General features: G+C 37.1%; 1 protein-coding gene across 1 annotated transcript in view; it reads right to left on the bottom strand.

The window, feature by feature from the left end:
- Positions 1-12,105, bottom strand: part of LOC131530618 (NACHT, LRR and PYD domains-containing protein 3-like) — a 79,119-nt gene that overhangs the window by 49,685 nt on the left and 17,329 nt on the right. The window contains 5 exon segments of the mRNA XM_058760981.1: positions 3,632-3,802; positions 7,284-8,412; positions 8,415-9,107; positions 9,203-9,398; positions 9,769-9,853. Of these exon segments, the coding sequence (XP_058616964.1) occupies positions 3,632-3,802; positions 7,284-8,412; positions 8,415-9,107; positions 9,203-9,398; positions 9,769-9,853 (2,274 nt within the window).

Raw genomic sequence — 12,105 nt, 5'->3', positions numbered from 1 at the left:
AATATTGTTCACAAATCTGTCTAAATCTGTTAGTGAGCACTTCTCCTTTGCCGAGATACTCCATCCACCTCACAGGTGTGGCATATCAAGATGCTGATTAGACAGCATGATTATTGCACAGGTGTGCCTTAGGCTGGCCACAATAAAAGGCCACTCTAAAATGTGCAGTTTTATCACACAGCACAATGACACAGATGTCGCAAGTTTAGAGGGAGCATGCAATTGGCATGCTGACTGCAGGAATGTCCACCAGAGCTGTTGCCCGTGAATTGAATGTTCTTTTCTCTACCAAAAGCTGTCTCCAAAGGCGTTTCAGAGAATTTGGCAGTACATCGAACCGGCCCCACAACCGCAGACCACGTGTAACTACACCAGCCCAGGACCTCCACATCCAGCATCTTCACCTCCAAGATCGTCTGAGACCAGCCACCCGGACAGCTGCTGCAACAATCGGTTTGCATAACCAAAGAATTTCTGCACAAACTGTCAGAAACCGGAAGCTCATCTGCATGCTCGTCGTCCTCATTGGGGTCTCGACCTGCCTGCAGTTCGTCGTCGTAACCGACTTGAGTGGGCAAATGCTCACATTCGATGGCATCTGGCACTTTGGAGAGGTGTTCTCTTCATGGATGAATCCCGGTTTTCACTGTACAGGGCAGATGGCAGACAGCGTGTATGGCGTCGTGTGGGTGAGCGGTTTGCTGATGTCAACATTGTGGATCGAGTGGCCCATGGTGGCAGTGGGGTTATGGTATGGGCAGGCGTATGTTATGGACAACGAACACAGGTGCATTTTATTGATGGCATTTTGAATGCACAGAGATACCGTGACGAGATCCTGATTGTTGTGCCATTCATCCACGACCATCACCTCATGTTGCAGCATGATAATGCACGGCCCCATGTTGCAAGGATCTGTACACAATTCCTGGAAGCTGAAAACATCCCAGTTCTTGCATGGTCAGCGTACTCATTGGACATGTCACCCATTCAGCATGTTTGGAATGCTCTGGATTGGCGTATACTACAGCGTGTTCCAGTTCCTGCCAATATCCAGCAACTTTGCACAGCCATTGATATGCCACACCTGTGAGGTGGATGGAGTATCTCGGCAAAGGAGAAGTGCTCAATAACACAGATTTAGACAGATTTGTGAACAATATTTGAGAAAAATAGGCATTTTGTGTACATAGAAAAAGTCTTAGATCTTTGAGTTCAGCTCATGAAAAATGGGGGCAAAAACAAAAGTGGCGCGTTTATAATTTTGTTCAGTGTGTATATATATGTATATATATATATATAAAACTGAAGTTGTGTGGTTGGTGTCGAACACAGCGGCTTTTATTTGCTGGTTTTGTTCCGGAAATTATTCAATTACAAATTAAGCACTGCCGTATCTACAAAGGACGCGAACGTTGTTGCGTCGTGAACCCATTTCTCTTTCATGTCAGAAGCAGCAGCATTTGGAGCACGTAAGAAATGGATCACGACATCAGTTTACTGTCAGGGATTTGTCATGTCAATCCATTCCAAATCGAGTGTAGTCAGAATCACTGATTATCATGGCATGTGTTGCCTTTAGTCCCGTTGCGCCACTTGCGCTGGATGTAGACACAAGGTAAAATTATGAAAGAGCTCCAGATCTCAGACTGAAAATTGCAGTGCTGAGTCTGGCTATATTGGATCCAACAGTAATGTCGCAACACATGTTTTTAAAACTATTGCATTGTCTGTTCCAGATTGTTTAATATATACTTATTTATAGGTTTTTAACCCAAATGACCCATGTTGTTTTCAGAGTACGTCACAGCAGCATCTTTCTGTTATTTTAATATTCAAAACTGTTAGACAATTATAGCAGTGGGTGTTTACTTCGAGTCTTGAATGTGCCCCGCCTATAAAAACACACTGTCCTGCAGAGATGGTCAAAACCAGGATACAAAATAGCTTATTACATCTAAATTATGATGTTTTTAAGTAAAAATCTTATAGCATAGCTAACATTATAGGTGGATCACAGAGAACATTAGAAAATAATTGAAAAATGCAGAACATGACCTCTTAAAGGGATAGTTCACCCAAAATTGAAAATTAGCCCATGTTTTACTCATCCTCAAAGCATCCTAGGTGTATGACTTTCTTCTTTTAGACGAATCCAATTGGAGTTATATTAAAATTTTTCCTTGCTCTTCCAAGCATTGGAATGGGAGTAAGCGGGTGTTTCTTTTCAACAATCCAATAGTAGTAAAATAAAGTGCGCGCATCCATAATAAAATGTGCCTCACTTCAGGGGTGAATAAAGGCCTCCTGTAGTGAATCGATGCGTTTTTGTAAGAAAAACATCCATATTTAAAATGGATATTAAAAACGTGTACGTCCTACGTCATCCGCCTGTAAGGGCTTGCACGTATGACAGTCAGTGGAAGTGAGAAAAAAGTATTTATAACATTTTAAATATGGATATTTTTCTTACCAAAATGCATGGATTCGCTACAGGAGGCTTTTATTCATGTTTGGGTGAACTATTCCTTTAAGGTTTCAATTATCTAAAGCTCAACAATTGTGAAATACTTACAAACAACCTCAAAATGGTTGAAAAACAAGAAAATTAATGTTTTGAAATAGCCTAACATAAGTCTACTCTCAAACTCCATTGAAATGCTGTGGTAGGACCTGGAATGTAGAGTTCATGCTGGAATTAAATCCAACAAATTTCACTGAGCTGAAGCAGTTCTGCCCTCTATAGACTACTTGCACAACTACTTCCGCATTCTACCTTGTACAGCTCGGGGGTTTCTGGTCAGCGTATAGAACATGTACAGTTTCTCATGAGAAAGCAGATTATTACTACATTTTAAGGATGTAATTAAAAAAAACAAACAAAAAAACAGTTAATCATATTCTCTGCATTAAACATGAATGATCTTAAACCTGCTGAGATGTTCCTATAAATATATTTCCCCTTCAAATGTGCATTCTGAATAATTAAAAAATATATTTCCCCACTAACCTGCTGCAGTCCAGCACTTGTCTTCTCATTAACAGTATTTTTCTCTACTAGTCATATTTAATACCTGTTGAATTTACCGTTTTAAATTAATTTGACTGATAAACACCCTTACGAAAATTAACCATGGTTTTACTATAGTAAAAGTACAGGTTTTTTTTTTTTTTTCAGATTACCATTTGTATAACCACAATTTTACTACAAATACCACGGTTAAACTATGGTTAGTATAGTAAAACCTACGCTAATTTGTGGTTATAATATGTGGTAAATTGCAATAATTTTCATAAGAGCATTATTGCTTGTGTGTGCTGTTGCTCTAATTCCAGCGTTTAAAATGGCTGAAAGAATGTGTGGTAAATGCCTTAAAGAAATTTAATTATGGTAAACATTTAATTAATTTTAAACAGTAATGCGGTGACAGTGTGACTACTTTGAATATTTTGGCATTACATACAGTGAAATGATTGTGAATGAAAAATGACATGGATAGTGACAAATCTATTTAATGGAGATAAATAAAGGTTAATTCCGATCTTACTCATCAGATCTCACACACGCTGTAGAGTTGCGACTTCTAGTTTAGAGCACTGACCAAACACTAGGGATTGTCACTAATCTTACCTCAATATCCCCAATTTGCAATTTATATTCTTCAGTCCAGTGCAGAGCTGCTTCACTCCTGAATCCTGCAGATTATTATTGTTCATGTTCAGCTCTTTCAGATTGTTATCTGATCCAAGAACTGTAGCCAGAGCTGAACAGCTTTTGTCTGTTAAGTTACAATCATTTAGCCTACAAGTGAAATAAATAAAATCATAATTAGATTCATGTAATATATTTGTTAAACACAAAAATTAAATGTATACAAATTATTTTACATTAACTTTATATATACTGTATATTAATATTAGATTTCCTAGATAAAAACAAACTAGCATGCTTGAATAAAACTTAATAAAATATGTAAATGAACAATAGGTTTATAGCTTGAATGGCAATGAGTTAAACATTTAAAAGTTCTGCTCTATTATCATGATGAGTGTCTAATCATCCAGTCCTGTCAATCACCGCTACGACCGTATACAAGCAGCAGTCATTGGTCCGTTCCAGCGACAATTCTTCCGGCATTTGTCCCCGCTCAATTTCCCTTTACATCCCAAAAGCATCTATAACGTTCCGATGCCTATGTGGTAACGTTATTCCTAAATGTTTAATCCATAATCTTATTGAATAACAAATCCTGAACTTGATGTTTCCGCGTTGTGCGCTCCTTCTCTACAGTGTACGGTAAATGCTAGGCATGTCAATCCGTGCGAACGACCCAATCCAAACGTGCTCCATCTGTTAAAGAGTGCCCAATTGGTCCCTACATATCGTCTCTGCCCACCATATCCCAGGTCGGATTACCAGCATTTTTGAAATGACGTTTTCAACACTGAATCATCATTGCGACGTGAACGGATGCCGGAAGTCACAGCTTCAGTCAAATAGCACGTCATTTGCACTCCATAAACATTATCTTAAGATCTATACGTAGCTTTATAGTGTGCATAGGCTCGTTTGAATCGGGATTAACTGCTTTAAATATCAATATGCGATTTACCTATGCTTTACCAATGTTTCGAAAATTATAATCCAAAACGTTGCACAAAGCTTTCTGTGTACTGTTTACATTTGCATACGTGGTTTATATAACTTGAGCTCTAACATGAAATATCCTTGTTGCATTCTGCTAGCTGAGATCCTAATGATCTATATCAAGACTAAGTTACCTTTATGCATCATGCCTTTTCAGATCAAACTAAAGTGCTAATTTCTCTTTTCATGTCATGAAAATGGAGCACATTCGTTTGGATGGAGCACAAGCCACTGATTAGGAGTGAACAGACACTCCTTGTCTAAAACTTTGCTCCTACTGCTGTTTTACTTTGCCTTGCCCAAAACACACACATCTTTGCACCGTTCCATTTTCCTCCTCCTTAATTTTCTCCAAAGCGGCCCCCATCATGAGGCTGCCTCCGCAACAAGGAACCGCTCTGGCTGCTCCTTTGCATACCTCTCTCTTTTCTTCCTATGACTTTTTTCTCAGAAGTGCCCTAGCGTGAGGCTGCCTCCGCAAAGGTGCCTGCCTCTTCTCTCCCCTTACTAGCTATCCACCACCTACATCAGCTGAACGTCCATCTTGCACCCTCTTTACAGCCACCCAAATAGCAACCCCAACCCACACTGCTGCTATGAAACTTCCGCCGGTCTGGGTGTTTTCACACATAGTCATTTTAAAGAGTCTGAACATGTTCCACTAGTTTCGGCCCGTACGTCAGCACCCAAAAAATATTGTAGACCTTCGTAAACCAAGTCCATCTTGGAAGGTGTTCTGAGTCTGGTTCGCTTTCAGCTATCAGTATGGTTCTGTAAACTGTGCATCGTGAAAAAAAATTCCTCCAGGCTTACTTAATATTTGTGAACTCCAATTTAGCTGGTAATCAGATGCTTCTGTTCAATGTGATTTTCCATGGCTGTTGCTTCTGGCAGATTTCTACAAAGTATATTCACAACATACTTTTTTGTGTTAAGCTCACAACATGATATTTAATGATATATATATATAATATTATTAAACCACCGCATGAATATTTATATGTGGATGTTACAATTGCTTCGTCAAATAAATGATTTAAGGGAAATTTAAAAAAATTATAATAAATAAATAAAAATAAAATAAATTATCTATAAAAATTTGGTCTCTTTATTTCAAACCATATTAAATTAGCAAGTAAAATCAGTGCTATCACATCTCTCAGATGTTTGCATAGTGGGCCATGTGTAAACCATCTTCTTTCGCTTGTTTCTGAAGATGGTCTGCTTGGTTCAAGCTAACTAAAAGTCAGTCACGTGCTACAATGCTATAAAATTCGGCTTGTGAAGAAGGATACTTTAAACGGCCTGTATTATCAGTGCTTGATATCTCACGTTACTTTACCGCATTACATCACTTCATTACTCCGTGCAACAGCAGCTTTTATGATTAAACCGTGTCACTTAACTGCCGCAGCAGACATTTCTCCCTCCGCTTGTCATTTTTCTTCCATCGGGACAACTTCACTGTAATCTATGGTTTCATCAAATGCAAATCAAGTTCTGCTGAACTAATGCAGTTCCTCAAGTTTTTATTCTGGTCTTCCATTTGTATTATATTTATACTTATAACTGGATTTAAAATTCAAATTGCTGTCTTTTCCACTTTCTCCCTTTCAGAAATTTAGGTGATTAACTCCATACGAAATCTGATGTTCCAGTAAATCATTCCAATGTTTCTATGAACTAATCTTCGATTAACGTTGCTATTAACTTAACATCCAAAAAAATGGAAATGCATTTTCCATTCCCCAGCAATTGCCCAGCAATAGCAGGATTTCCGCCCCGCAGCTCATACTGTGTCAGGGCTGAGAGCCTTCCACCCAGCACAGGATTTCCCTCAGGCAATAATGAAAGAATAGTAATTGTTGTACAGTGTGAAAACAAAACAAAAAAAAAACACTGTATTGATGTGCGCATGCCCAGTAGCGCGATACGTATCCCTTTTAGCCTTAACCCTTCAATATGCCGCTGCCGCAGCAGCGACGTTCTCTCCTGCACACCTTTAACCTTTTCTTCTTCTTGACATTTCCACTGCCGCAGCAGTGGCTTTTCCAACCTATAATCTTTTATTATTAACTCACTGCTGCGCCTCGAAGCCTTCACAGCACAAATATAATCTTCCTTTGTCACTACCGCAGTATTTATTTATTTTTCTGCTGCAAAATTCTTCCCCATCGTTCCCGCCGTAGCCCCCATTGCTCCAAAAAATTACTTCACTGCCGCAGCAGTGATCTTCTCTCCTCTCCCGCAGGAGCCTTTTTTCTCCTCGACATGTCAGATGCGGGGGGGAAATGATCAAATTCTTTTAAATTTCTCTACCACCAAATTGTTTGCAATCGGTCGCCAGCTTGCTGTCTTTTATAAGCCTTTTTTGGGGGGTTCTTACTCAGAGCTTGAGCCGAGCCTCAGGTTCGAGCCACCTTCGCGGACAGCAAGCCAAGGTTGTTTAAAATTATCTGGCAGGGCTGAATGGGCAGGCGAACTCGTGAAACCCTAAAGGCGTCATACACTTATACATGGTGTATGGTTAATAATCAATATAGATAAGAAGTGTCCAAACCTGCTACGTATCAATGTAGGTAAATGCAATTTTAAGATGAGAACAAAACATGATAAAACATATTAAATGACTTACAGAGCTCTTTTAGAGGTTTTGATGACTGCTGATAATCTAATGAGACACTCGTCTGATTTCTTGAATTTCTGAAGCTCAAACTCCCTCAGCTCTTCCTCTGATGTCAACAACACAAAAGCCAAAGCAGACCACTGGACAGGTGAAAGTTCAGCAGATGAGAGACTTCCTTTGCTAAGGTGGGTCTGAATCTCTTTCACCAGAGTTTGGTCGTTCAGTTCATTCAGACAGTAGAACAGATTGATGGATCTCTCTGGAGACAGATTAGCTTCAAATTTCTGCTTGATGTACTGAACGATTTCTTTTTTGCTCTTGTCATTGTTGTCTTGCTGTGTCAACAAACCTTGTAAGAGCCGATGATTGTACTGGAGTGACAGACCGAGAAGAAAGCGAAGGAAAAGGTCCAGGTGTCCATTGTCACTCTCAAGTGCCTTGTCCACTGCAGTCTTGAGGAAATCAATCATGGTTCCATTTTTGTTCTCCTGTTCTGCAGAGTCTTGATCAAACACACTTTTGTTGTTGATGTCTAGAAACAAATGTGCATAAAGGGCTGCAATAAACTCTTGAATGCTCAAGTGAACAAAGCAGTACATGGTACCAAGAATGATCCCTCTTTCCTCCTTAAAGATCTGGGTACACATGCCTGAATACACTGATGCTTTATAGACGTCAATGCCACAGGCTTCCAGGTCTGATTCATAGAAGATCAAATTGTTTCTTTCCAGCTGATGAAATGCCAGTTTTCCAAGTGAAAGGATGGCATCTTTATCCCAGGAAACATCTGGTGTGTATTTTCCATCATACTTTCGTCTGCTTTGCTGGATCTGAAAGTGGAGAAAGTGTGTGTACATTTGTGTCAGAGTCTTGGGAGTGTCTTCAGTATTTGATTCCTGCAGTGTTTTGGATCCTTCATCATCCTGAATGTTTTTTACATCATTTCCTTTGACCTTCAAAATGTTCTGTAGAACAGTGGCTGAAATCCAGCAGAAGACTGGGATGTGGCACATGATAAAGAGGCTCTTAGATTTTTTAACATGATCAATGATTTCTTTGGCCTGATTCTCATCTATGAATCTTTTTCTGAAGTACTCCTCCTTTTGTGCATCATTGAATCCTCGTATCTCTGTCAGCAAATACAGTCAGGAGGAATCTTACTGGCAGCTGCTGGTCTGGTGGTGATCCAGATGAAAGCAGATGGAAGCAGATTTCCCTTGATAAGGTTTGTGAGGAGAACATCCAGAGAGGCAGGTAATGATACATCTGACCACGTCTCATTATCCTTAAAATTTAGAGGAAGCCGAAATTCATCCAGTCCATCAAGGATGAACAGGACTTTGAATTGATTCCTTCTTGTAAGATTCAGTCCTTTTGTTTCTGGGAAAAACTCATTTAGAAGTCCCATCAAGCTTTGTGTTTCTTTCTCCTTTAAGTTCATCTCTCTGAATGGAAGAGGAAATATGAAGCTGATATCCTGATTTTCTTTTCCTTCAGCCCAATCCAGAACAAACTTTTGCACAGAGACTGATTTTCCGATGCCAGCAACTCCTTTTGTCAGTACAGTTCTGATCTTCTTGTCTTGTTCAGATGATTCAAACAAATTTTTGCATTCAACCTGTATCTCTTGTGCTTCATGACGTCTGGAAGCAACTTCAATCTGTCTTACTTCATGTTCAGTATTGACCTGTTCACTACAACCCTGAGTGATATCGAGATCTGTGTAGATGTTATTCAGAAGTGTAGAGTCACCTTGCTTTGCAATTCCTTCAAACACACACTGATACTTCTTCTTTAGGCTACATTTTAGTTGGTGAATGAAGAACAGCTCATCTAAGCATGGGAATAAAATGTGCAGGTGGTTTTAGTTATAATTTTCTCTCCTACATCTATAAGTGACAATCTGACAGATATCATGAGTATCTCACCTTCTAGAGTATTAGCAGCTTCATCTTGCTTCATCTCTCTCAGGAAGCAGAGTGTGAGATCAAGAGCTGCTTCTTTGATACTGCATCTACTCTTATTAAAGTCCTTCACAAAGTATTGTGTGTTCTCTTTTTGTAATATTTTCTTAAACATTTCCAGCTCATTTTTCAGAAATGTGATTATTTTCTTCTCAAGATCCTACAAACAATGCAAAACAAGAAACAGAGACAGAAGAACAAAATATAATTGTAGTCTATATGTGGTCCAAATTATTCAATCAGTGCTTAAAAATATTTGTAAAAGAAAAAAAATTAGAAGACAAAAATGTTAATTAACAGATTTAATTAACAGATAAAAAAACAAACAATATATTTTATATATTATACTATTTAATTTATATTAAATAGTATAATATATAAAACATTTTATATTTTAATTCTTATTTTATAGGTTCCTAAAAGGGATGCTTAAGAGGAATAAGAAGTAATATTAAGTATTTCTTCAAAAAACATTCTTCAGTAACCAGTCTGTTTGTTGTAAATATAAACATTCACAAATGTTTTCCTACCTGGAAGATCCACATGAGATTGTCTTTAAAAATGTTTTGCTTCCTGTGAATCTGGAAGTCTGAAGCTAATGTCTCATGTTGAATCCTGTAAGTGAATAAAATAAAATAATAGATTTTCAGGCAAATTATTAGAGAAATCGTATTTGTTTGTTTAAAAAAAGAAAGCAGCTGTTTAATTTCATGCTGTTAAAGGGCAGAGTCAAATTACTTTGTAGAAGTATATTTGACCACAACTGTACATATACATATACATTGTACATATACATTTACACATTTACATTTAAGTAAAACTAGGTCTTTTACTGTAATAGCTTCTGACTTATAAGGAAAGGATACAGGGATTATGAATAATAGTATATTCTGCTTTCACAATGGGCACTTAAAAAATGTTTTATTAATTTTTATTTCATATAAAAATAACATCCTTGCAAAATAATGACTATAATAAAATTACATGATGTGTGTGTGTGTATATATATATATATATATATATATATATATATATATATATATATATATATATATATATATATATATATATATATATATATATATATATATATACACACACACACACACACATATATACATACACACATACATGGGAATTCAATAAGAATATTAAAGTACTTACAGTAAGTAAAGATTACAATTTACAACAACTAAATAAAATCAGCCATTACACCCTTAAATAAATCCTCTTGTCAGGATGGAGACAATGTCAAGATCAACATATAGGGGTGGGCGATATAGCAAAAATATCATAGCACGATTTTTTTCAGGAAAATCATGATTCATTCTTTGTCATGTTGGCTTTACTGTGAGCAGTACAGACAAAATAATTTCCCTATTTTAAAAACAAAGCCTTACAAGGTAAAATATAAAATAAAAAATAATGGCAGACATTTAGGCCAAAGTGATAAAAATCTTTATCATTATTTTATCTTTTTTTTACAAAGACACATTACAAATACACATAATATACAAATAAAACAAACAGTTCTTTATTTTTCAGCAGGTTTATTTAGCAGTAGCATTCAAGAAATTGAATAAACTTCACTGTATAAATTGTACATTGGTTCTTATTAAAGCAACTGTATTAAAGTTCTTCAGTCAAGAGCAGTGAGTGATTTTTCTCTTTGTGTTTTGTTGTTTTATTAACATAAATGACAAGCGGTAGCATGTTTAGTACTACTAGTTTGCTGTCCCTTTAAGAGCTGCATGCATTTAATATCCAGGCACACATCCTCTTACTTTTACTTTCACTTTAGACATGACCAACTGTGTTTATATGTAAACCTTGTGTTTTTGACAGTATTAGCGCAATCAGATGCAAAGATAAGTTAGTCCAGTAATAAGCGCTGTTTGACAGGCTTTTTAGTGTGCGCCTGCTTCAGGTGTACACGCTCAGGAAAAGCTCCTGTCATAACAGCACCTGAATTAAATGTTTAACCGGCAAGGCTTTAAAGCACATGCAAATAATGTACTTTTGTGATTGTGAATTAAATGTTTAACCGGCAAGGCTTTAAAGCACATGCAAATAATGTACTTTTGTGATTGTGAATAAGTGTAGTGTACCCTGAGTGTGACTCTACCGCTGATTTCAAATTTTCTGTGAATGCATTTCTGTGTCGTGTTGTACAGTATTGAGATGGAGGCGCCACAACTGCAACTGATACAATAGGCGTTGTAGCACAATACTACGATATTTCTTCAAAAGCAGATTGCGGAGAAATTTTAATTGTCCACAATCAAAAATTGTCATATCGCACACCCCTATCAACATATATCAAAAAAGATTTCCAAATTTTATGAAACACTCCACTGTTAGCATGTACAATACAAGTCAGATAATCTAGTGACAAATATTCAAGAATAGTTTGATGCCACATCCTAACCGAGGCAGCTTTATCTGAGATCCATTGTAAAAGTATACTGTGAAAACTTTTGAACAGAATGAAGATGTGTACATTTTTCTTATTTTGCCTCTTTTTTATTTTTATTTTTTTCCATTTACATTTCAGTACTGCCCTGAAATTTTCAAAACAAACAAAGAACTTGTGGGACCTGAATGATTTTTCTGAAGAACAGTGGGCAGTTTAACTGTTCAGGACAAACAAGAGACTCATGAATAACTATCACTAAACCAAAAAACACAGCTGTGGATCATTCAGGTAACAACACTGTATTAAGAATCAAGTGCATTTAAACTTTTGAACGGGGTCATTTTTATAAATTCAGCTATTACTTTCTCTTGTGGACTATATGTAAACATCTTTTATGTGATATATCTTATTCAGGTCAGTACTACATAAACAATAACATGCATTTTGTATG

Source organism: Onychostoma macrolepis, chromosome 22 (assembly GCF_012432095.1).
Source record: "Onychostoma macrolepis isolate SWU-2019 chromosome 22, ASM1243209v1, whole genome shotgun sequence".
Classification (NCBI taxonomy): domain Eukaryota; kingdom Metazoa; phylum Chordata; class Actinopteri; order Cypriniformes; family Cyprinidae; genus Onychostoma; species Onychostoma macrolepis.
The sequence above is the reverse complement of the archived record's forward strand: the minus strand, read 5'-3'. Positions and strand labels throughout refer to the sequence as shown.